At 48.0% G+C, this 25,479-nt stretch overlaps 3 protein-coding genes across 3 annotated transcripts; 1 reads left to right on the top strand and 2 right to left on the bottom strand.

Moving 5' to 3' along the window:
* The first annotated feature begins 1,348 nt into the window (after positions 1 to 1,348).
* On the top strand, positions 1,349 to 1,780 carry LOC143773957 (histone H2B 1.1-like). Its single transcript, XM_077261259.1, has one exon. It carries the CDS (start codon positions 1,349 to 1,351, stop codon positions 1,724 to 1,726), a length of 378 nt encoding a protein of 125 aa, XP_077117374.1. The 3' UTR covers positions 1,727 to 1,780.
* A 21,232-nt stretch (positions 1,781 to 23,012) lies between these two features.
* Positions 23,013 to 23,602, bottom strand: LOC143773956 (histone H3). Its single transcript, XM_077261258.1, has one exon. The coding sequence runs from the start codon at positions 23,591 to 23,593 to the stop codon at positions 23,183 to 23,185; it is 411 nt and encodes a 136-aa protein (XP_077117373.1). The 5' UTR covers positions 23,594 to 23,602; the 3' UTR covers positions 23,013 to 23,182.
* Positions 23,603 to 24,427: 825 nt separating this feature from the next.
* LOC143773954 (histone H1.01-like) lies at positions 24,428 to 25,266 on the bottom strand. Its single transcript, XM_077261257.1, has one exon. The coding sequence runs from the start codon at positions 25,241 to 25,243 to the stop codon at positions 24,476 to 24,478; it is 768 nt and encodes a 255-aa protein (XP_077117372.1). The 5' UTR covers positions 25,244 to 25,266; the 3' UTR covers positions 24,428 to 24,475.
* Between the last annotated feature and the right edge of the window lie 213 nt (positions 25,267 to 25,479).

The raw sequence follows: 25,479 nt of genomic DNA, 5'->3' as shown, positions 1-25,479 counted from the left end.
AAAACCCTACTCGATCTTAAAAAAATGAAAGTCGCTCAACCCTACCGATCACTGCTCCTCTGCTTCTTGCAATAGGTGGCGTCCTCCGATCACTTGCGACAGTGAGAACATCAGTGAGAGAATCGCACCGACCCGATAGCAATAAAGGCAACCAAATGAGTCCCTGTATATCACCACACTGGCACTTCAATAATACATACTCACAAAAAAGACCTACTAATACGTAGTCAAACAGTAGCGAACCATATAATTAAAATCATCAATATTTTTTAAAAGATAATCGACAAAAAACATAATCATAAAGACATTCAACAGAAGGGGCTCCAGACGGTATGGCAATATGCTTAACCAAAGATGGTAAGTATACAGCTCCACCATAGCAATAAATAGGAACCCCGTAATATAGTATATATCCATTATATGGGGTAACATATAGAACAATTTCACCTATAAAAGAAGAGCCTGGAGCTGGAAAATCCCACGCTGGCATATGTCATTCAAGACCAGCATACCATTATCAACAGTACAGGTGAAGGCTGTGTATCTAAATATCTCATAAACTCCAATGAGCCTAGACAAACCATCAACCACAGCGATAATGCCACACAGTCCCTGCTCAATAGCACAAAATCACCATTATAGTACCTGTCAGGACGCTGCGCAAGGATGACAATGTCAACGTGGATGCCAAAAACTGCCACAGAGATCCTCCTCACCCCAAGGTACGTTTCGCCCTGGCTTCTTCAGGGGGGTAGTAATAAAGTCACGACCGACCAAGGTAAAAGCTCCTATATAAAGAATGCAGCACTATAGGGGGGTATACATCACTATGCATGGGTAAAACCGATACATGGGGGTTTCCAGCGCTCTATTGAGGGTATGTAGTACAACATGGTGTTTGTAGCTCTATAAGAGGAGTATATAGCACATATGGACGGAGGGTTTACAGTGCTATATACACAACATTACGTGTAAGGTATACAGCACTATTTGAGGATATAAAGCACCATCTGGAGTTTATACAGCGAAATATGGAGCTGTACAGCACTATATGAGGGTATACCTTGCTATATGGACAAACACCGCAGTATACGGGGGTACGCAACAGTATATGGGGATTTACATCACAGTCTGGGGGCGCGGCCCATGGAGGGGAGATTTATTTATGGAATAACCAATGAACTGCAGAGGGCGGAGCTTCTGATGTTGATCACCTGATTTTGTCACCCAATAGCACAGTGATCTGACATCAGTGCTCATTTGCATGGGCCGGCTATAAATTCCGCTGCTCTGTGAGAGTCAGAATCATTTTCATTCTCACTTGTGACAAGAACTATTTGCGTTTATTATGGCTGATCCCAAGTCTGCTCCAGCCCCCAAGAAGGGCTCCAAGAAAGCCGTAACCAAGACCCAGAAGAAGGACGGCAAGAAGCGGAGGAAGAGCAGGAAGGAGAGCTACGCCATCTACGTGTACAAGGTGCTAAAGCAGGTCCACCCCGACACCGGCATTTCCTCTAAGGCCATGGGCATCATGAACTCCTTCGTCAACGACATCTTCGAGCGCATCGCAGGGGAAGCCTCCCGCCTGGCTCACTACAACAAGCGCTCCACCATCACCTCCCGGGAGATCCAGACCGCCGTGCGCCTGCTGCTGCCCGGAGAGCTGGCCAAGCACGCCGTGTCCGAGGGCACCAAGGCCGTCACCAAGTACACCAGCGCCAAGTGATCTGCTCCTCCCCCTGCTCCGCCATCACCCCAAAGGCTCTTCTAAGAGCCACCACCCCGCCTACATGAGAGCTGTGACTGCTGATGTGTCCCTTCTCCCCGAGGTGTCTGATCGCACCGCCCGGGGCTCTGCGTCTAGTGACAGGAAAGAGCAGGTGAAGTAATAGAAGTAATAGAAGTGATTAACTGGGGGAGAGAAAACCTTGTCCGTATTAGTAATACTGTGGTTATTTCTCTGTAAGTTGCTCTGTGCAGTCGCTTCTAGTCAGATAATTCAGTTTTGTTAATGATTCTCTTGTTTCTTAGATAACAGGAGACATTTGTGGTCGGTGGAGTTGATATAGAGACTTTCTGGATTCTTCTCTTTATAGAGGAAGAATTGACGTCATTACATTTAGAAGCAGCGGGAAATTCAAACCCCCTAACCGTTCTGTAATCAGCCAATCAGGAGCGGGAGGGAGGAGCTAATGTTGCCACTGGTAACACGTTCGCAGCTCCCGCTCAGTGGCTGATGCCTTGTGCTGTTCTTTGTCTCCATATAACACGTGGTCACGGGACGGACCGATATCGGGAAATCTGGTTGTGTAGATCGAGCATTGGTCGCTTACTTCCCATAACAGGAGTCTGCAGATTTTCCAGGTTGGGGGTGTAACATCCGCTTCGGTTCTCGTTCATGGCTATAGAGAATGAATCCGCGTTATCCTAATGCTGTGATGTGCCCGTGTCTGACCTGGAGACAATCAGTATCGTGGAGGACGACATACTGGCCAGAGACATTACAGGAAAGACCGATGTTGCGTATTCCTGCAGATCTCACCCTGTCTCCTCATTTCCGGATCAGTTCTACAGCTACGGGCAGGAGGTCTGTGATAGGAAGTGTCCCATCATGTATTGCAGAAAAGAGAGGAAGCATATGGACAGCGGTAAGGTGCCTGACACTGGCAATGTAACTGTCACCAGGGCCCAACCACAGCAATGTCATCCATGATGTGCTGGGAGGAAGTATTGACTGGAGAAATACAAGTGCTCGGACTGTGCTGCCATAACTCTGCCGCTAGTAATGAGGACTCCAGTTATCGCAATGTCACTAATGCCGGGAATATCAAGACCTGATCCCCTGCAGCTGTAGGAAGAGCCGTGAGTGAGGAGTTGGGGCGCTTTCAATTGTAAACCTAAAATCCTGTGATGGAGGACTGGATCAGGCTGTGTATATGCAGGTGAGAGATCCCCCTATGCCGCTGCCTGGATTATCGGTCACAGCCTGAGACTTGTCTTACTTCCGACACACACTGGGGCCCTGACTGCTCCACCTCTATTTGTGCTGCTCCCTCCTCTTTAGCTTTTGGAGTTGGCACCGCTGATTTGGTGAGAAGCTGCTCGTTCTTAGCAATTCATGGTGTGGCAGATAACGAGATCACTTAGCACGTCTTCGGCATCAAGGCACTGACAGGTGATGAGCCCCTCTCCATCCACTCATTACTGACAGGATCATTGGCAGCAGAGGACCCACTGCCCCGGATATTAGTAAGGACTGCTCGCCCCTCACTATTCATGACCAACATGTCCTGCTGTGTCTGTGGGAAGTCCTACAATAATAAGGAACTTCTAACAGACTGCCTCTTATGTTGGCGCTGGGTTCTCCGAGTAATGGATGTCGGGGACAAGGCTGAAGTTGTTTTCTTATTCCTTGTTCGGATCTGAAGTTGGTGTCTTATTCGGCAATTTTTTTTTTTTTCTGTTATCGGTTTAATAAAAACAAATAAGCGTCACAAGAATAACATGCAATGCACGGAGGTTCGCTGATTTGAATACACTTAAAAACAGCTACAAAAAAAACCCCAATAAAACTAGCACATATATGGGCACCAAAGAGCGTTGAAGAAAGGGTTAAATGACTTTTAGGCCACTGATGTCACACTGCAGACATATGGAACAGGGAGCCCCACATCAAAACCAGGCACCTCCAGCCTGGCCCAAATGGGTTCTGGCCGCCAGAACTGGCATCAAAGTGGGCAAACAGCTGATTGTCACATATTTGAATAAGTAGCTGATGTTTTTAAGGGGTTATATGACTTTGGGCCGCTGATCTCACACTTAGAATCCATAGATAGTGATGCCCTGCATCTAACAAAGGTCCTGTTAGCCTGGCCCAAATGGGTTTTAGGCATCCGCACTGGCATCAAAGTGGGCAAACAGCCCATTTTCAAAGATTTGAATAAGTCCTGCCTCTTATTTTGGCGCTGGGTTCTCCGAGTAATGGATAATGGATGTCGGGCGTCACTGTCAGCGCAGTGTAGGCATCTTCCGCAATGATCTGCATGTGTAGATTCAACAGTGAAGGAAGCATCAGGAGGCTCCTAAGAGGATGAAGTCTCTCCGGGGATCAGTGGCCTCCGTGCTGTCAGTGGTTGTTACTGCCGGAGATGGGGAGATGTGTCCCGTGTGTCTGACCCGGAGACGGCTGCATTACATTTTCCGGCACTTTATCACAATCAGTATTGTGGGCGATATACTGACAGGGAAACGTCATAGAAGCGACATTTCGGGGCAGACTGATTCATCTACTTTACTAGTTTATTCCTGCAATCTAGGTAGAGATCACAGCTAGGGTTGAGCGACTTTCATTTTTTTAAGATCGAGTAGGGTTTTGGGAAACCCGATTTTGTCCAGAGTCGAGTCGAGTGCAGTCGGCCGATTATCGCTAAAAGTCGGGGATCGACCGAAACACGAAACCCAATGCAAGTCAATGGGGAAGCATAGTCGGCAGTGAGTGGAGGCCAGGAAAACACCTACAGTGCCCATTTTAATGCCAAAAACATCCATTCTTGTTTCTGAAGCTTGCCAATCTTAATTAACTGTATAATAATAGTTGGGCATAAGGAATTGGGGGAAAGTTGTGGGGGGAGTAGGGCTGGCTCAAGTTTTTCGTGGGCCCAGGAAATGCGGACTACGTCACGGCGGTGTTGCAGGGAAAGGTAAGTATTTAAAAGTTGCAAGTGCTGTGATCCTGAGCAAGCAGGGGGGGCCCACTCGTTCGCATTGCCACTGGCACAGGGCCCCTCAAAGTACGGCGGTGTGTTTGCATGGCGGGGGCGCCTCCCACCAGCAGCGACACTTTTGCGTACTCTGAGGGGCCCTGTGCCAGTGACGTCGCCAACGAGTATGCCCCCCCACCTGATGAAGGAACCTGCACTTTCATCTGCACCTTCCTCTTTGTCCCTGTGTAAGGTGGTATAACATGCGGGAAGGGGAACCTTACTTTCAGCAGGGTCAGATTCTGGCTGTGTAGAGTACAAGGGGAATGTAGTGGTCTAGGTCAATGTACCAGCAGACTCATTTAGCAGTGGCTGGGCAATGGGCAGGATGAGGAGGAAACAGATATAGGGCCAAAGAATAAAGTAGGCTACATGCAGTTCAAAATTGGTAACAGGACTAAACAGGCGGCATTGCTTTGTTCAGTGGAGTAGCAAACCCAAGAGCAGCAGACACTGTTTCAAGGGCCTAACCACACTAGTAGGCCAAATGCAGTTTAATATCTGATAGTATAGGGCGAAAGCCAGAATGTGGAAGCTCAGCTTTGTTCAGTTGAGGACAACACCAGGGAGGGGCAGACACCTTTAGTAGGCCGGAAAAGCCTATTGCATTTTTTAAAATGGTAATTTGGAGCAGAAGGTTGAAGCTCAGCTTTATTTAGTTGAGGGCAACACCAGGGAGGGGCAGAAGCCGTTAGTAGGCCCTAACCACCATTTTTTTTTTTTTTAAAACCACTTAATGAGAGCCGGAAGGTTGAAGCTCAGCTTTATTTAGTTGAGGACAACACCAGGGAGGGGCAGAAGCCGTTAGTAGGCCCTAACCACCATTTTTTTTTTAAAACCACATAATGAGAGCCGGAAGGTTGAAGCTCAGCTTTATTTAGTTGAGGACAACACCAGGGAGGGGCAGAAGCCGTTAGTAGGCCCTAACCACCATTTTTTTTTTAAAACCACTTAATGAGAGCCGGAAGGTTGAAGCTCAGCTTTATTTAGTTGAGGACAACACCAGGGAGGGGCAGAAGCCGTTAGTAGGCCCTAACCACCATTTTTTTTTTTTTTAAAACCACATAATGAGAGCCGGAAGGTTGAAGCTCAGCTTTATTTAGTTGAGGACAACACCAGGGAGGGGCAGAAGCCGTTAGTAGGCCCTAACCACCATTTTTTTTTTAAAACCACTTAATGAGAGCCGGAAGGTTGAAGCTCAGCTTTATTTAGTTGAGGACAACACCAGGGAGGGGCAGAAGCCGTTAGTAGGCCCTAACCACCATTTTTTTTTTTTAAACCACATAATGAGAGCCGGAAGGTTGAAGCTCAGCTTTATTTAGTTGAGGACAACACCAGGGAGGGGCAGAAGCCGTTAGTAGGCCCTAACCACCAATTTTTTTTTTTTTAAAACCACTTAATGAGAGCCGGAAGGTTGAAGCTCAGCTTTATTTAGTTGAGGACAACACCAGGGAGGGGCAGAAGCCGTTAGTAGGCCCTAACCACCATTTTTTTTTAAAAACCACTTAATGAGAGCCGGAAGGTTGAAGCTCAGCTTTATTTAGTTGAGGACAACACCAGGGAGGGGCAGAAGCCGTTAGTAGGCCCTAACCACCATTTTTTTTTTAAAACCACATAATGAGAGCCGGAAGGTTGAAGCTCAGCTTTATTTAGTTGAGGACAACACCAGGGAGGGGCAGAAGCCGTTAGTAGGCCCTAACCACCATTTTTTTTTTAAAACCACTTAATGAGAGCCGGAAGGTTGAAGCTCAGCTTTATTTAGTTGAGGACAACACCAGGGAGGGGCAGAAGCCGTTAGTAGGCCCTAACCACCATTTTTTTTTTTTTTAAAACCACATAATGAGAGCCGGAAGGTTGAAGCTCAGCTTTATTTAGTTGAGGACAACACCAGGGAGGGGCAGAAGCCGTTAGTAGGCCCTAACCACCATTTTTTTTTTAAAACCACTTAATGAGAGCCGGAAGGTTGAAGCTCAGCTTTATTTAGTTGAGGACAACACCAGGGAGGGGCAGAAGCCGTTAGTAGGCCCTAACCACCATTTTTTTTTTTTAAACCACATAATGAGAGCCGGAAGGTTGAAGCTCAGCTTTATTTAGTTGAGGACAACACCAGGGAGGGGCAGAAGCCGTTAGTAGGCCCTAACCACCAATTTTTTTTTTTTTAAAACCACTTAATGAGAGCCGGAAGGTTGAAGCTCAGCTTTATTTAGTTGAGGACAACACCAGGGAGGGGCAGAAGCCGTTAGTAGGCCCTAACCACCATTTTTTTTTAAAAACCACTTAATGAGAGCCGGAAGGTTGAAGCTCAGCTTTATTTAGTTGAGGACAACACCAGGGAGGGGCAGAAGCCGTTAGTAGGCCCTAACCACCATTTTTTTTTTTAAAACCACATAATGAGAGCCGGAAGGTTGAAGCTCAGCTTTATTTAGTTGAGGACAACACCAGGGAGGGGCAGAAGCCGTTAGTAGGCCCTAACCACCATTTTTTTTTTTTTTAAAACCACTTAATGAGAGCCGGAAGGTTGAAGCTCAGCTTTATTTAGTTGAGGACAACACCAGGGAGGGGCAGAAGCCGTTAGTAGGCCCTAACCACCATTTTTTTTTAAAAACCACTTAATGAGAGCCGGAAGGTTGAAGCTCAGCTTTATTTAGTTGAGGACAACACCAGGGAGGGGCAGAAGCCGTTAGTAGGCCCTAACCACCATTTTTTTTTTAAAACCACTTAATGAGAGCCGGAAGGTTGAAGCTCAGCTTTATTTAGTTGAGGACAACACCAGGGAGGGGCAGAAGCCGTTAGTAGGCCCTAACCACCATTTTTTTTTTTTAAACCACATAATGAGAGCCGGAAGGTTGAAGCTCAGCTTTATTTAGTTGAGGACAACACCAGGGAGGGGCAGAAGCCGTTAGTAGGCCCTAACCACCAATTTTTTTTTTTTTAAAACCACTTAATGAGAGCCGGAAGGTTGAAGCTCAGCTTTATTTAGTTGAGGACAACACCAGGGAGGGGCAGAAGCCGTTAGTAGGCCCTAACCAAAGTTGAAGGCCAAATGCAGTTTAATTTCTGATACTATAGGCCGAAAGCCAGAAGGTGGAAGTTCCGATTTAGACAGTGGAGGACAATTTGAATTAGGGACTGCAGACAGACTTAGTAGGCTGTCCCCTGTGGACCATGCATCCACCACATTAACCCATTGCGCCGTAATGGACACGTAATCTTCCGTGGCCATGCCTACAGGTCCATGCGTCTGTTGTCAGGTGCACCTTTGTACTCACAGATTGCCAGAGTGCATGGACAATGCGGTCTTCTACATGCTGGTGGAGGGTTGGGATGGCTTTTCTCGCAAAAGAAGTGTCGACTGGTTAGCTTGTAGCGTGGTACAGCGTAGTCCATCATGGCCTTATTAATAGTAAATAAAATATATAACTAGGCTCTATGAACTTTTAAATAGGTTCCAGGGGTACACGGGCAGCATTGGTGTGGTCAGTGGAGGAGTATTGCAAGTAGGGGCTGCAGACAGGCTATCAAAGGCCTAAAATAACAAACAGTAGGCAGTCATGGCAGTTTTACATCGGTTACATGGATACACAGGCAGGCACTCCAGGCAGCATTGTGCTCAGTGGAGGAGTATTGCAAGTAGGGGCCGCAGACAGGCTATCAAAGGCCTAAAATAACAAACAGTAGGCAGTCATGGCAGTTTTACATCGGTTACATGGATACACAGGCAGGCACTCCAGGCAGCATTGTGGTCAGTGGAGGAGTATTGCAAGTAGGGGCCGCAGACAGGCTATCAAAGGCCTAAAATAACAAACAGTAGGCAGTCATGGCAGTTTTACATCGGTTACATGGATACACAGGCAGCTAGGTGGTGAGTGGAGGAGTATTTAAAGTAAGGACCGCAGACAGGCTATCAAAGGCCTAACATAACAAACAATAGGCTCATGGCAGTTTTACAGCGGTTACATGGATACACGGGCAGGCAGCTTGGTGGTGAGTGGAGGAGTATTTAAAGTATGGACCGCAGACAGGCTTCGAAGGCCTAACACAATAAAATGGGCTGGCTGTAGGCACTTTAAAATTGGTTCCAGGGGTACACGGGCAGCAGTGGTCTGGTCAGTGGAGGACTAGTGGAAGTATGGACCGCAGACAGGCTTCGAAGGCCTAACACAATAAAATGGGCTGGCTGTAGGCACTTTAAAATTGGTTCCAGGGGTACACGGGCAGCAGTGGTCTGGTCAGTGGAGGCCTAGTGGAAGTATGGACCGCAGACAGGCTTCGAAGGCCTAACACAATAAAATGGGCTGGCTGTAGGCACTTTAAAATTGGTTCCAGGGGTACACGGGCAGCAGTGGTCTGGTCAGTGGAGGCCTAGTGGAAGTATGGACCGCAGACAGGCTTCGAAGGCCTAACACAATAAAATGGGCTGGCTGTAGGCACTTTAAAATTGGTTCCAGGGGTACACGGGCAGCAGTGGTCTGGTCAGTGGAGGCCTAGTGGAAGGAGGGACCGCAGACAGGCTTCGAAGGCCTAACACAATAAAATGGGCTGGCTGTAGGCACTTTAAAATTGGTTCCAGGGGTACACGGGCAGCAGTGGTCTGGTCAGTGGAGGCCTAGTGGAAGGAGGGACCGCAGACAGGCTTCGAAGGCCTAACACAATAAAATGGGCTGGCTGTAGGCACTTTAAAATTGGTTCCAGGGGTACACGGGCAGCAGTGGTCTGGTCAGTGGAGGCCTAGTGGAAGTATGGACCGCAGACAGGCTTCGAAGGCCTAACACAATAAAATGGGCTGGCTGTAGGCACTTTAAAATTGGTTCCAGGGGTACACGGGCAGCAGTGGTCTGGTCAGTGGAGGCCTAGTGGAAGGAGGGACCGCAGACAGGCTTCGAAGGCCTAACACAATAAAATGGGCTGGCTGTAGGCACTTTAAAATTGGTTCCAGGGGTACACGGGCAGCAGTGGTCTGGTCAGTGGAGGCCTAGTGGAAGGAGGGACCGCAGACAGGCTTCGAAGGCCTAACACAATAAAATGGGCTGGCTGTAGGCACTTTAAAATTGGTTCCAGGGGTACACGGGCAGCAGTGGTCTGGTCAGTGGAGGCCTAGTGGAAGGAGGGACCGCAGACAGGCTTCGAAGGCCTAACACAATAAAATGGGCTGGCTGTAGGCACTTTAAAATTGGTTCCAGGGGTACACGGGCAGCAGTGGTCTGGTCAGTGGAGGCCTAGTGGAAGGAGGGACCGCAGACAGGCTTCGAAGGCCTAACACAATAAAATGGGCTGGCTGTAGGCACTTTAAAATTGGTTCCAGGGGTACACGGGCAGCAGTGGTCTGGTCAGTGGAGGCCTAGTGGAAGTATGGACCGCAGACAGGCTTCGAAGGCCTAACACAATAAAATGGGCTGGCTGTAGGCACTTTAAAATTGGTTCCAGGGGTACACGGGCAGCAGTGGTCTGGTCAGTGGAGGACTAGTGGAAGTATGGACCGCAGACAGGCTTCGAAGGCCTAACACAATAAAATGGGCTGGCTGTAGGCACTTTAAAATTGGTTCCAGGGGTACACGGGCAGCAGTGGTCTGGTCAGTGGAGGACTAGTGGAAGGAGGGAGCGCAGAAAGGCTTCAAAGGCCTAAAATAACAAACAATAGGCTCATGGCAGTTTTACAGCGGTTACATGGATACACGGGCAGGCAGCTTGGTGGTCAGTGGAGGAGTAGGGACCGCAGACAGGCTATCAAAGGCCTAAAATAACAAACAATAGGCTCATGGCAGTTTTACAGCGGTTACATGGATACACGGGCAGGCAGCTTGGTGCTGAGTGGAGGAGTAGTGCAAGGAGTGTCTGTCCCAGTACTCCCAAAATATAAATAGATGTTAATGTCTCGCAAAACAACCAAAACAAAAAAAAAGATGGCATACTTAGGTACAGGGGTGGGCTCATCTGCTGTGTTTCTGACATAGTAATTTGGCAGTAACTATTTAATGGTGCCAATATAGGACACAGACACAGACTACTTTAAGTTGCATCATAGATGTCTACAAATTTGTATTGTCAGTGCCAGACATTGAATGATGTCAGCGAATAGACTAAAGATTGGTGGAGCTGTGCGACATAATTTTGCACGTAGTACAGCCCAGTTTGAGCTGGGGTAGGGGGGAACTCTCTTGAGGCCGGCGGGACCGCCCCAGGGCCACTCATGTTACAACGGTGTGTCTGACGTTGGGTGCGCACCACCACCGCCAGAGACACTACATTGTACTATGAGGGACCCAGTAGCAATGCCGTCAACCAAAAGCGAGCACACCCACCTCTTCAGACAAACAGCAGTCTCACGGGTGCTTGCGCCAAGTCGCGATACCACGGCCCCGTGTGGGGAGTTTGGCCATTTAGGGAGGTGTAAACATGTCGTATGCTGTACAATCTGCAGCAGCAAATTAGACATTAGAAAAGTAATTCACAGGCAAGAGCTTTTCATAGGAAAGCTAGGTGTCGGCCGGGCAAGGTGGGGCAAAAGATTTTGAAATCCAGTTGTGGTTCATTTTAATGAATGTTAGATCGTCAACATTTTGGGTAGCCAGACGAGTCCTTTTTTCGGTTAATATTGACCCTGCAGCACTGAATACTCTTTCTGATAGGACACTTGCTGCCGGGCAAGCAAGCTCCTGCAATGCATATTCTGCCAATTCTGGCCAGGTGTCTAATTTGGAGGCCCAGTAATCAAATGGGAATGACGGTTGAGGGAGAACATCGATAAGGGATGAAAAATTGTTAGTAACCATACTGGACAAATGTTGTCTCCTGTCACTTTCAATTGATGCAGCAGTACCTGTCCTGTCTGCGGTCATAGCAAAATCACTCCACAACCTGGTCAGAAAACCCCTCTGTCCAACGCCACTTCTGATGTGTGCACCCCTAACACTCCTAGTCTGCTGCCCCCTGGAGCTCGTGTGAGAACGATCACGTGCGCTGTGTGCTGGGAATGCCTGAAGCAAACGGTCAACAAGAGTTGATTGTTTGGTTGCTAATATTAGTTCCAAGTTCTCATGTGGCATAACATTTTGCAATTTGCCTTTATAGCGTGGATCAAGGAGGCAGGCCAACCAGTAATCGTCATCGTTCATCATTTTCGTAATGCGTGTGTCCCTTTGTAGGATACGTAAGGCATAATCCGCCATGTGGGCCAAAGTTCCACTTGTCAAATCTCCGGTTGTGATTGGTTGAGGGGCAGTTGCAGGCAAATCTACGTCACTTGTGTCCCTCAAAAAACCAGAACCCGGCCGTGACACGCAACCAATTTCCTGTGCCCCCGTGAAAGTTTCCGCATTAAAAATATACTCATCCCCATCATCCTCCTCGTCCTCCACCTCCTCTTCGCCCGCTACCTCGTCCTGTACACTGCCCTGACCAGACAATGGCTGACTGTCATCAAGGCTTCCCTCTTCCTCTGGTGCAGACGCCTGCTCCTTTATGTGCGTCAAACTTTGCATCAGCAGACGCATTAGGGGGATGCTCATGCTTATTACGGCGTTGTCTGCACTAACCAGCCGTGTGCATTCCTCAAAACACTGAAGGACTTGACACATGTCTTGTATCTTCGACCACTGCACACCTGACAACTCCATGTCTGCCATCCTACTGCCTGCCCGTGTATCCTCCCACAAATAAATAACAGCACGCCTCTGTTCGCACAGTCTCTGAAGCATGTGCAGTGTTGAGTTCCACCTTGTTGCAACGTCTATGATTAGGCGATGCTGGGGAAGGTTCAAAGACCGCTGATAGGTCTGCATACGGCTGGCGTGTACAGGCGAACGTCGGATATGTGAGCAAAGTGCACGCACTTTGAGGAGCAGGTCGGAGAACCCAGGATAAGTTTTCAATAAGCACTGCACCACCAGGTTTAAGGTGTGAGCCAGGCAAGGAATGTGTTTCAGTTGGGAAAGGGAGATGGCAGCCATGAAATTCCTTCCGTTATCACTCACTACCTTGCCTGCCTCAAGATCTACTGTGCCCAGCCACGACTGCGTTTCTTGTTGCAAGAACTCGGACAGAACTTCCGCGGTGTGTCTGTTGTCGCCCAAACACTTCATAGCCAATACAGCCTGCTGACGCTTGGCAGTAGCTGGCCCATAATGGGACAACTGGTGTGCAACAGTGTCATCTGCCGATGGAGTGGTTGGCCGACTGCGTTCTGTGGAAGAGCTGTAGCTTCTGCAGGAGGACGAGGAGGAGGAGGAGGGGGTGCGAACGCCTACAGCCAACTGTTTCCTAGACCGTGGGCTAGGCACAACTGTCCCTAAATTGATGTCGCCTGTGGACCCTGCATCCACCACATTCACCCAGTGTGCCGTGATGGACACATAACGTCCCTGGCCATGCCTACTGGTCCATGCATCTGTAGTCAGGTGCACCTTTGTACTCACAGATTGCCTGAGTGCATGGACGATGCGCTGTTTAACATGCTGGTGCAGGGCTGGGATGGCTTTTCTGGAAAAAAAGTGTCGACTGGGTAGCTCGTATCGTGGTTCAGCGTACTCCATCAGGGCTTTGAAAGCTTCGCTTTCAACTAACCGGTAGGGCATCATCTCTAACGAGATTAGTCTAGCTATGTGGGCGTTAAAACCCTGTGTACGCGGATGCGAGGATAAGTACTTCCTTTTTCTAACCAGAGTCTCATGTAGGGTGAGCTGGACTGGAGAGCTGTAGATCGTGGAACTTTCGGGTGTGCCGGTGGACATGGCAGACTGAGAGACGGTTGGAGACGGTATTGTTTCCGCCGGTGCCCTACATGCAATATTTCCTCCTACAAAACTGGTGATTCCCTGACCCTGACTGCTTTTGGCTGGCAAAGAAACCTGCACAGATACTGCCGGTGGTGCGGAAAATGGTGGCCTTACAGTGACGGAAGGGATGTTGCGTTGCTGACTAGCTTCATTGGCCGAGGGTGCTACAACCTTGAGGGACGTTTGGTAGTTAGTCCAGGCTTGAGAATGCATGGTGGTTAAGTGTCTATGCATGCAACTAGTATTTAGACTTTTCAGATTCTGACCTCTGCTTAAGCTAGTTGAACATTTTTGACAGATGACTTTGCGCTGATCAGTTGGATGTTGTTTAAAAAAATGCCAGACTGCACTCTTCCTAGACTCTGATCCCTTTTCAGGGATTGCAGACTGAGCTTTAACCGGATGGCAACGCTGTGCTCCAACAGGTTTTGGCTTTGACACGCGTTTTGGTCCAGATACGGGCCCGGCAGATGGAACCTGTTGCGATGTTGATGCCTGCTGCGGCCCCTCCTCCACCTCCGCTTCTGAACTACTGCCGCCTGCACCCTGTTCCCCCAATGGCTGCCAATCGGGGTCAATAACTGGGTCATCTATTACCTCCTCTTCGAGCTCGTGTGCAACTTCGTCTGTGTCACTGTGTCGGTCGGTGGTATAGCGTTCGTGGCGGGGCAACATAGTCTCATCAGGGTCTGATTGTGGATCTGTACCCTGAGAGGGCAATGTGGTGGTCTGAGTCAAAGGAGCAGCATAGTACTCTGGCTGTGGCTGTGCATCAGTGCACTCCATGTCAGAATATACTTGTAATGGGCATGGCCTGTTAAATGTTTCACTTTCTAAGCCAGGGACGGTATGTGTAAAGAGCTCCATGGAGTGACCCGTTGTGTCGCCTGCTGCATCCTTCTCTCTTGTTGTAGTTTTTGCTGAGGAGGACAAGGAAGCGACTTGTCCCTGACCGTGAACATCCACAAGCGACGCGCTGCTTTTACATTTACCAGTTTCGGAAGAGGAGGCAAAAGAGCTAGAGGCTGAGTCTGCAATGTAAGCCAAAACTTGCTGTTGCTGCTCCGCCTTTAAAAGCGGTTTTCCTACTCCCAGAAAAGAGAGCGTTCGAGGCCTTGTGTAGCCTGACGACGAAACTGGCTCCACAGCTCCAGACTTAGGTGGAATATTTTTATCCCCACGACCACCTGATGCTCCACTACCACTACCATCATTACCAGCTGACAATGAACGCCCACGACGACCTCTTGCACCAGACTTCCTCATTGTTTTAAAATCTTAACCAAAGTAACTTTATTTGTTGCTATCAAACAACTTACACGGTGAGCTATAACTTCAGTATGATTTCAATATCCCTTAACAGGTTGGTGAGACCACAAGGAAAATCAGGCACAATGTTACACACTCTGTTTTCTGTGGCACAAAATCACAGAGATGACACACACGCAGGACTGTCACTCAAGCACTAATGTCAATATTAATCTCCCACCTAATTTATTTATTTTTTTTTCTCAGGGAGACTTTAGAAACCAAATAATATTAAAAAAAAAAAAAAAAAGGCTTTCTATGGCCCACAATTAGAGAGAGAGAGGTGGCACAACCAGGAGTCAAGACTGGCGCACAAGCTGAAAGGGCAATATTACTCTCCCACTGTTTTTTATGTTTTTTTTGTTTTTTTCAGGGAGACTTTAGAAACCAAATAATATTAAAAAAACCAAAAAAAAAAAAGGCTTTCTATGGCCCACTGAATGAAAGGGAGAGAGGTGGCACACCCAGGAGTCAAGACTGGCACACAAGCTGAAAGGGCAATATTACTCTCCCACTGTTTTTTTAGGTTTTTTTTTTTTTTTCAGGGAGAATTAGAAACCAAATAATATTAAAAAAAAAAAAAATAGGCTTTCTATGGCCCACTGAATGAAAGGGAGAGAGGTGGCACACCCAGGAGTCAAGACTGGCACACAAGCTGAAAGGGCAATATTACTCTCCCACTGTTTTTTTATGTATTTTTTGTTTTTTCAGGGAGACTTTAGAAACCCAATAATATTTTAAAAAAAAAATAAATAGGCTTTCTATGGCCCACTGAATGAGAGGGAGAGAGGTGGCACACCCAGGAGTCAAGACTGGCACACAAGCTGAAAGGGCAATATTACTCTCCCACTGTTTTTTTAGGTTTTTTTTTTTTTTTCAGGGAGAATTAGAAACCAAATAATATTAAAAAAAAAAAAAAAAAAAAAAAAATAGGCTTGCTATAGCCCACTGAATGAGAGATAGCACACACAGCAGTGGCACACAAGCCCTTACTGAGGCCAATATTTTTCTCCCACTGATTGATGTAGTGTTTTTGTGTTGAGGTAGAATTTAGAACACAAATCACGGAAAAAATAAATAGGCTTTCTATGGCCCACTGAATGAAAGGGAGAGAGGTGGCACACCCAGGAGTCAAGACTGGCACACAAGCTGAAAGGGCAATATTACTCTCCCACTGTTTTTTTATGTATTTTTTGTTTTTTCAGGGAGACTTTAGAAACCCAATAATATTTTAAAAAAAAAATAAATAGGCTTTCTATGGCCCACTGAATGAGAGGGAGAGAGGTGGCACACCCAGGAGTCAAGACTGGCACACAAGCTGAAAGGGCAATATTACTCTCCCACTGTTTTTTTAGGTTTTTTTTTTTTTTTCAGGGAGAATTAGAAACCAAATAATATTAAAAAAAAAAAAAATAGGCTTTCTATGGCCCACTGAATGAAAGGGAGAGAGGTGGCACACCCAGGAGTCAAGACTGGCACACAAGCTGAAAGGGCAATATTACTCTCCCACTGTTTTTTTATGTATTTTTTGTTTTTTTCAGGGAGACTTTAGAAACCCAATAATATTTAAAAAAAAAAATAAATAGGCTTTCTATGGCCCACTGAATGAGAGGGAGAGAGGTGGCACACCCAGGAGTCAAGACTGGCACACAAGCTGAAAGGGCAATATTACTCTCCCACTGTTTTTTTATGTATTTTTTGTTTTTTTCAGGGAGACTTTAGAAACCCAATAATATTTAAAAAAAAAAATAAATAGGCTTTCTATGGCCCACTGAATGAGAGGGAGAGAGGTGGCACACCCAGGAGTCAAGACTGGCACACAAGCTGAAAGGGCAATATTACTCTCCCACTGTTTTTTTAGGTTTTTTTTTTTTTTCAGGGAGACTTTAGAAACCAAATAATATTAAAAAAAAAAAAAAAAAAAAAAAAAATAGGCTTGCTATAGCCCACTGAATGAGAGATAGCACACACAGCAGTGGCACACAAGCCCTTACTGAGGCCAATATTTTTCTCCCACTGATTGATGTAGTGTTTTTGTGTTGAGGTAGAATTTAGAACACAAATCACGGAAAAAATAAATAGGCTTTCTATGGCCCACTGAATGAAAGGGAGAGAGGTGGCACACCCAGGAGTCAAGACTGGCACACAAGCTGAAAGGGCAATATTACTCTCCCACTGTTTTTTTATGTATTTTTTGTTTTTTCAGGGAGACTTTAGAAACCCAATAATATTTAAAAAAAAAAATAAATAGGCTTTCTATGGCCCACTGAATGAGAGGGAGAGAGGTGGCACACCCAGGAGTCAAGACTGGCACACAAGCTGAAAGGGCAATATTACTCTCCCACTGTTTTTTTAGGTTTTTTTTTTTTTTTCAGGGAGAATTAGAAACCAAATAATATTAAAAAAAAAAAAATAGGCTTTCTATGGCCCACTGAATGAAAGGGAGAGAGGTGGCACACCCAGGAGTCAAGACTGGCACACAAGCTGAAAGGGCAATATTACTCTCCCACTGTTTTTTTATGTATTTTTTGTTTTTTTCAGGGAGACTTTAGAAACCCAATAATATTTAAAAAAAAAAATAAATAGGCTTTCTATGGCCCACTGAATGAGAGGGAGAGAGGTGGCACACCCAGGAGTCAAGACTGGCACACAAGCTGAAAGGGCAATATTACTCTCCCACTGTTTTTTTAGGTTTTTTTTTTTTTTCAGGGAGACTTTTGAAACCAAATAATATTAAAAAAAAAAAAAAAAAAAAAATATAGGCTTGCTATAGCCCACTGAATGATAGCGCACACACAGCAGTGGCACACAAGCCCTGACTGAGGCCAATATTTTTCTCCCACTGATTGATGTAGTGTTTCTGTGTTGAGGTAGATTTTAGAACACAAATCACGGAAAAAATAAATAGGCTTTCTATGGCCCACTCAGTGAGAGATGGCACACACAGGGATGGCACTGTAGCAGAAATGCCAATCTTAATCTCCCACAAAAAAAAAACAAAAAAAAAAAAAAACTGTCCTACAATTACTATCTCCCTGCAGTAATGTAAGCCAGGTATGGCAGGCAGCAATAGGAGTGGACTGATGCACAAATTAAATAAAAAGTGTGGACAAACAAAAAAGATAGCTGTGCAGAAAGGAAGGAACAAGAGGATATGTGCTTTGAAAAAAGCAGTTGGTTTCCACAGTGGCGTACACACAGCAATACAGCTATCACGGAGCCTTCTAGGGCAGCCCAATGAGCTACAGCGCTGAGGGGAAAAAAAAAAAAAAATAGCTTCCACTGTTCCTGCACACCGAAGGTGGTGTTGGACAGTGGAAATCGCTGCAGCACAAGCGGTTTGGTGGTTAGTGGACCCTGCCTAACGCTCTCCCTGCTTCTGACGAAGCGGCAGCAACCTGTCCCTAAGCTCAGATCAGCAGCAGTAAGATGGCGGTCGGCGGGAACGCCCCTTTATAGCCCCTGTGACGCCGCAGACAGCAAGCCAATCACTGCAATGCCCTTCTCTAAGATGGTGGGGACCAGGATCTATGTCATCACGCTGCCCACACTCTGCGTTCACCTTCATTGGCTGAGAAATGGCGCTTTTCGCGTCATTGAAACGCGACTTTGGCGCGAAAGTCGCGTACCGCATGGCCGACAAGCACAGGGGTCGGATCGGGTTTCATGAGACGCCGACTTAGCCAAAAGTCGGCGACTTTTGAAAATGATCGACCCGTTTCGCTCAACCCTAATCACAGCTACAGGCAAGAGGTCTGTGATAGAACATGATGGTACAATACCTCAGTAATACCCGGGCCACAAAGAAGCTACCACCTCCTGAGGAGCCAATGTCCGGCTGTGTGCAGGGATGTGACCGGCTTTATCCATCAGCAGCCCGGGTGTGGGGGATTGCTGAGAGGATAGTACTGCTGAGCCGGCAAGAGATAGTGAGAGTAGTAGTGCGGTGAGCTGACGACCCTGGGCATTGGTGATTAGCCTGCTTCCAATCTGGGGGAACAGAGGCAGGTAATAATCCGACATCAATCTAGCAGCGATTGAGCGGGAGAATAATGGCGAATAACCGATCCTTCAACTGCAAATGACAGAGAATCATCGGCCCAAAGCGCCAATCAATACCCAATAAGTGTTTCCTCCTCCATTTAACACCTTAGTGCCCGTGTTTGTGCAGATTCCCGCTACACTTTCCCCACCCCAGGCCGCAGCGCTCACACCAGGCTCCTATGAAATATATGAGGCTTGTCTGAGTCTGGTTGGATCGGAGCAGTTACAGCGGGGAGTCAGTATAGGATATTACGTGAGTGAGGAGCCTCCTGCACGTGCAGATGGGTTGTTGTATTATCACAAAGGCTCTTGTTAGAGCCATCACCTATTGTCCGGCAGAGCTGTGTGATCAAAGCTCTATTTTGTAGGATGCATCACTACATGGAGTTCTATATGGAAGGTACGTGGGGAATAACGCATTACAGGGGTACACAACACAATCCGGGCATGTACAGCGCTATGTAGGGGAACATAGAGATTTACATGAAATGAACTGTTATTAGCTCCGCCCCCTGTAGCTCATTGGTAGCTCCTCAATTCTCTTCGCTATTGGCAGATTCAGATCCGTCCAATGACAGGGTAGGAAGGCGGGGCATCAGCCTATAGAAACCAGCGAACACGGTCTTGCCTCCACACAATTTTCTGACATTATCTTCATCATGTCTGGACGCGGCAAGCAAGGAGGAAAGGTCCGCGCTAAGGCCAAGACCCGCTCATCCCGGGCAGGACTGCAGTTCCCAGTCGGCCGTGTGCACAGGCTTCTCCGCAAGGGCAACTACGCCGAGAGGGTGGGCGCCGGCGCTCCGGTTTATCTGGCCGCTGTGCTGGAGTATCTGACCGCTGAGATCCTGGAATTGGCAGGCAATGCTGCCCGGGACAACAAGAAGACCCGCATCATCCCCCGACACCTGCAGCTGGCGGTGCGCAATGACGAGGAGCTGAACAGGCTGCTGGGTGGGGTGACCATCGCCCAGGGGGGCGTCCTGCCCAACATCCAGGCCGTGCTGCTGCCCAAGAAGACCGAGAGCAGCAAGGCGAGCAAGAGCAAGTGAGCGCTGCTGCCGATCTCCCCTGTCCACACACCCAAAGGCTCTTCCAAGAGCCACCCAGATCCTCCTCCGAAGAGCCGCACCGCTGATCTAGGGAAGGGTTCACACTAGTGTCCGATAACTAGTGATGGGACTTCGGGGTTTTTTTTGGGAATCGGCCCTTTCGGCTCTTGAATCGGCTCTTCAGTAATCTCATCAAAATAATGACACAAAACCTTTTAGTTAACATTAACAGATTAACATTGTTTATATTATTTTTCATTATAAGAACATCAAACAAATGCAAAAAATGTGCAACGGGGTATAGGAACGGAGACACGGACATCATACCTCATGTGAGTTTATCCTTAGCTTGCCCTGTCCACTCTGTAATTGTAATCTTTATCGGTACAATTTGATAGAGGTAGTGAGCGCTAATATACATGCTGTGTGGCAGTAATTAACTAATTAAAGCTCTATTTATTCCACCACCGATGCTCATTGAGCTCTGTGCACCACGGTCACATTTTCTGACAGGTTGCAGCTCATTAAAAGACAGGTCCTTTTGTATGGGCATTTTTTGCTATTGATTCCTCAGTTGTTTTTTTTTATTGATGTTATGTGGATATATACGCTCCATTTACATTTGGAGGTTTTTTGCTGGTAAAAATTGTTTTTTTGTAATTATTAATAAACATTACTGCATTTAATATTATTGAACATTGTGGTTTGAGTCTTGTTGCGTGTTTTTCATGGCAATTCTAGACTTATTTTTGGATTTGAGTACTTTCAGCAGCAGCTTTCCTCTCTCCCCCTCCAGCACACAGTCTCTCCTGGCTCCTCTCCTCCCCCTCCACCACCAGGCTGATGTCAGCAGCACAATGAAGGGAGGAGAGCAGAGAGCCACTAGATAACAAGCAGCTCACTGATAGGTGCCGGCTCATATCGTTCACAGTGAAGAGCCGGCTCGTTCATGAACGTCACATCACTAACTACCGCTAACACAGCGCCAGGCGGTATATAGAAGTATCTATACACGTTCCGTGCTCCACTGTACTGCGGTCACCACAGAGCAGAGATTCATGGCGTGATGTGAATGATCCGGCGTCATGTTACTGAGATCACACACAAGAGGGATAAGTACAGTTTATACAGGGGACAAAGCTGAGGGAAGCCGGCTCTTCATAGAACACTGGGTGCTGCTACTACCGAGACATCTCACTGAGTGCACAGCCTTCCGAGCTGCAGGGTTTACAGTCCTGGCACAGCTGACTAGCCGCTTCCTGGATTTATGGGGAAATAGCCATTATCCGTCCCAATCACTGCACAAAGTCCTCCCCCAATAAGGGCTCATTTTCAGCCATCTGCAGATTATTCTTCTGACGCTGAGTTCTGCGAGCGACCCTCAATCTGCTCTTCCTGTGGTGTCCGCGTTGATCCTATCACAGCCCGACTAAGACTAGTCTCCTACGTTCGGCCAGGAGCCTGATGTGACGCTGCCGGGTCTCGGGTGGGGGAAGTCGCCGCTTCTGTAAAGCAAGTGTGTAGTGGGGATCAGCGCACACACGGCCACTAAGGAGTTACATAGAGGCGGATATTCCTGTATCTGGTATTGGTCGGCGACTGCGGATGTCTCTCCCTCATTGGCTGATTACAGATCCGTTGGTGATTTTGAATTTCCCGCTCAATCTCTGTTCTTTGTCCGTCAGATTATTACCGGCCCCTCTGTTGTAGCGGCAATCGCTGGTATTCCGGTAGGGGCAGCTATACTACCCCGCTGATAACACCGGGTCCTGTCCTCCCAGCTGACACGTCCCAGGCTGTGACCGATACTACAGGCAGCTGTACAGGGGATATTGTACCCTGCAGAGACGCTGAGCCCGATACTAATCAGCGCCAAATAATAGCACGATCTTAGGTTTCTAGACATCTTAACAGATTTACAAAACGCCTGGACTTGCCCCCTTATTAGAGCTGTAGAGGGATCTGCTTGGAAAACCAGGTTAGTCTTTTTAGGTCAAGATATCGGAAAAAAAAACCTAGTCCCAGATCACACGCATATCCCAGAGTCTGAATAATGCGGCTTCCCCCTCCTTTGACCGGGAACCCACAGCTTTACCGAACTCCATCTTTGCTATCCAGTGAATATTGCTTCCTTATCTGGAAAACCACAGATACATTTGAGGCACTCTAGAACAAGCCATCATTGCACGCAAACATCGCCCTATAGCCGCCAGTCCTGACACCAAGAGCGGCAGGAAGAAGCTGAAGCCACAAAGCGGGGATTTCAAAACCAAAAGTTGTAACAGAACCATCCGCCCATACACAGCACCAGAGGACTTTACCCGGAACCGCAGACCATATCCGTTATTGTCATCCGACATTCTGCACATTTGTCTGTCTTGCTCATCGATGAAAATAACACAAGAGCGTTCTAATAGAGAAGTCACCAGCGCAAAGGAGACATAAGATCACAGCACAGGAAACTAAGAGTAACCCTGCACGTAGATGTTGGTGGCTCAGAAACGGTTTCTAAACAAATATATTAACTTAAAAAAAAATAAAAAAAACAACAATCTGTCCTGACAACCCAAAGGCTCTTTTCAGAGCCGCAGCCGCCCACATCTTCTAAGTGAGAGGCTACAATTTCCTATTCCTGCGCTCTGGTTCCGGGAGTTTTTATATGTTGAGCGGCACGGTGGCTCAGTGGTTAACACTGCAGCCTTTAAACGCTGGAGCCCGTTCTTTGTCTTTCTGTAACACGTAGCTTCAGGACGGACAGATATCGGAAATGTTTGTGTCCTGCGATCACTGGCCACTTACGTTCCATACAGGAGTCTAATAGATAATAGAAATATCCAGGCATCCCATAAAATCGTATCATGACATAATAAAAAATAAAAAAAAACACCCTCACAAACTGCATAACGAGTCAAGAGCTACACAAGGCAGACGCGGTTCTTAAACATTGACTATGCGGTTTGTGATTCCATCATAACCGAGTGCCGGGAATATAAGGAAACTAGGTACAGCAGTTTAAAGAGAACTTACAATGGGGGGGTGAAAAGTCGCTAAGATGCTGATTGACATTATCTAGGCAAAACCACTAGAAAACTGCTGCAAACTCCAGCAGAAAAATGGACAACTTGGTCCGGATGATGCATTCAGGATCAGATCTGTGTGGCGGAGGTTAGGAATCAGCTCGTCTTGAGGGAGGATTTGGTGGCTCTGAAAAGAGCCTTTGTGGTACAGTCAGGTGTGGAGGACAGATCTAAGCTCTCTCCCCACGGATCCGGCGGGCCAGCTGGATGTCTTTGGGCATGATGGTGACCCTCTTAGCGTGGATCGCGCACAGGTTGGTGTCCTCGAACAGCCCCACCAGATAAGCCTCGCTGGCCTCCTGCAGGGCCATGACGGCCGAGCTCTGGAAGCGCAGATCGGTCTTGAAGTCCTGGGCGATTTCTCTCACCAGGCGCTGGAAGGGAAGCTTACGGATCAGCAGCTCGGTGGACTTCTGGTAACGGCGGATCTCACGGAGAGCGACTGTCCCTGGCCGGTATCTGTGCGGCTTCTTCACGCCGCCAGTGGCGGGAGCGCTCTTTCTGGCGGCCTTAGTGGCCAGCTGCTTGCGGGGAGCTTTCCCTCCGGTGGATTTACGGGCGGTCTGCTTAGTTCTGGCCATAGCTCTGTATAGAAGAGAACAGGAGTGATGAGGGGAGCGGCGGGAGCAGGGTATTTATACTCCTCTGCTCCTATTCACGCTTCATGTGGACACGCCCCCTGCACACCATTGGTTATTTGGTAGAAAGTGAGCAGCCAATAACGTGTGATGTCCGCGACCAATCACTGCACAGAAGGCTCAGCTTGATTCACACTTCAGATATTCCCCACTGCTCGAAACACACAGGATCACATCAAATCTCCAGGCGGCTTCTACAGCAGAAGCTCTGGTTCTAGATTCCCAGTGCCCGGAGCTGTACAGTGGCTCCTCTGTAATCAGTCACTGAGGCTCCAACACTCACATCGGAGGAATCACCTCACACCCCTATTACTAAGATGCGGGTTACAAGTGGTGACAATTGATTAGGATGATGTCAGTGTTGTGATTTCTGCTGCACATCGCCCCCTTTCGTCCATTAATTACACAGAATTGTCACCAGTAGGCACTGATCATACAGCTGTGCGGCGACGGGGTGGTGGCACTGATCATACAACTCTGCGGTGGTGGCACTGATCATACAGCTCTGCGGGAACAGGGTGGTGGCACTTATCATACTGCTCTGCTGAGAACAAGGTGGTGGCAATGATCATACAACTCTGCGGGGACAGGGTGGTGGCTCTGATCATACAATTCTGCTGAGGACAAGGTGGTGGCTCTGATCATACAGCTCTGTTGAGGACAGGGTGGTGGCTCTGATCATACAGCTCTGTTGAGGACAGGGTGGTGGCTCTGATCATACAGCTCTGCTGAGGACAGGGTGGTGGCTCTGATCATACAGCTCTGCTGAGGACAGGGTGGTGGCTCTGAAAAGAGCCTTTGTGGTAACAGAACAGTGGCTGCAGCTTATTTCTTAGCCGCGGGCTTCTTGGCTTTCGCAGCCTTCTTAGCCGGACTCTTGGCAGCTTTGGGTTTGGCCGCCTTCTTAGCCGGACTCTTCCTCACCTTCTTGGGCTTGGGAGTGGTTTTCGGCTTCTTGGGGCTCTTGGCCGCTTTCTTGGCAGCTGCGGGCTTCTTGGCCTTTTTCGGACTCTTCTTGGCCGCGGTTGGAGCCTTCTTGGGCTTCTTCGGGGATTTGGCCGCTTTCTTGGCTGCTGGTTTCTTGGGCTTGGCCGCAGCTGCTGACTTCTTCTTGGCCACTTTGTCCTTAGTCTCCTGCTTTTTGTTCAGCTTGAAGGACCCGGAGGCGCCGCTGCCCTTCACCTGGAGGAGGGCGCCCTTGGTGACCAGAGACTTGACGGCCAGCTTCAGGCGGCTGTTGTTCTTCTCCACATCGTACCCTCCGGCAGACAGAGCTTTCTTCAGGGCGGCCAGAGACACCCCGCTGCGCTCCTTAGAGGCGGACACGGCTGTGACGATCAGCTCGGAGACGCTGGGGCCAGAGGGTTTATTGCTTTTCTTGGCGGCGGATTTCTTCGGCTGCTTCTTGGATTTGGCGGCCAGCTCTGCGGGAGGGGGAGCGGCGGCTGGCGCGGTCTCTGCCATCATGTGCTGCGGAACTAGAACACAAATATCTCCTGTTAGGAAAACACTGAGACAGGAGCTGGAGGCGCCTGTTATATGTACAGGCTTACTGCGCACTGATTGGCTGCTGAGCTGCACCGTCCTGAGCATCTATTGGCTGACACTAGACACAGGCCCCGCCTCCTCCTAGCTGAGTCCGAGTGAAGCTCCGCTGTCCCCTTGTGCTTCCCTACCCGAGATAAAAGCCCTTTACCGGCCAACACCGGACAACAGAGCGCGTTTCCTCCGTTTCTTCTCCTTCTCCAACATCTCCAGACGACGGCCTCCGCTGACTGCCACCTCCCTGACCTGTGATATCACTGTACCCCCTATGTGCAGAGTATTGG

The sequence above is a fragment of the Ranitomeya variabilis genome, chromosome 5, assembly GCF_051348905.1.
Source record: "Ranitomeya variabilis isolate aRanVar5 chromosome 5, aRanVar5.hap1, whole genome shotgun sequence".
Lineage (NCBI taxonomy): Eukaryota > Metazoa > Chordata > Amphibia > Anura > Dendrobatidae > Ranitomeya > Ranitomeya variabilis.
Note: the sequence above shows the minus strand (reverse complement) of the source record. Positions and strands in the feature narration are given on the sequence as shown.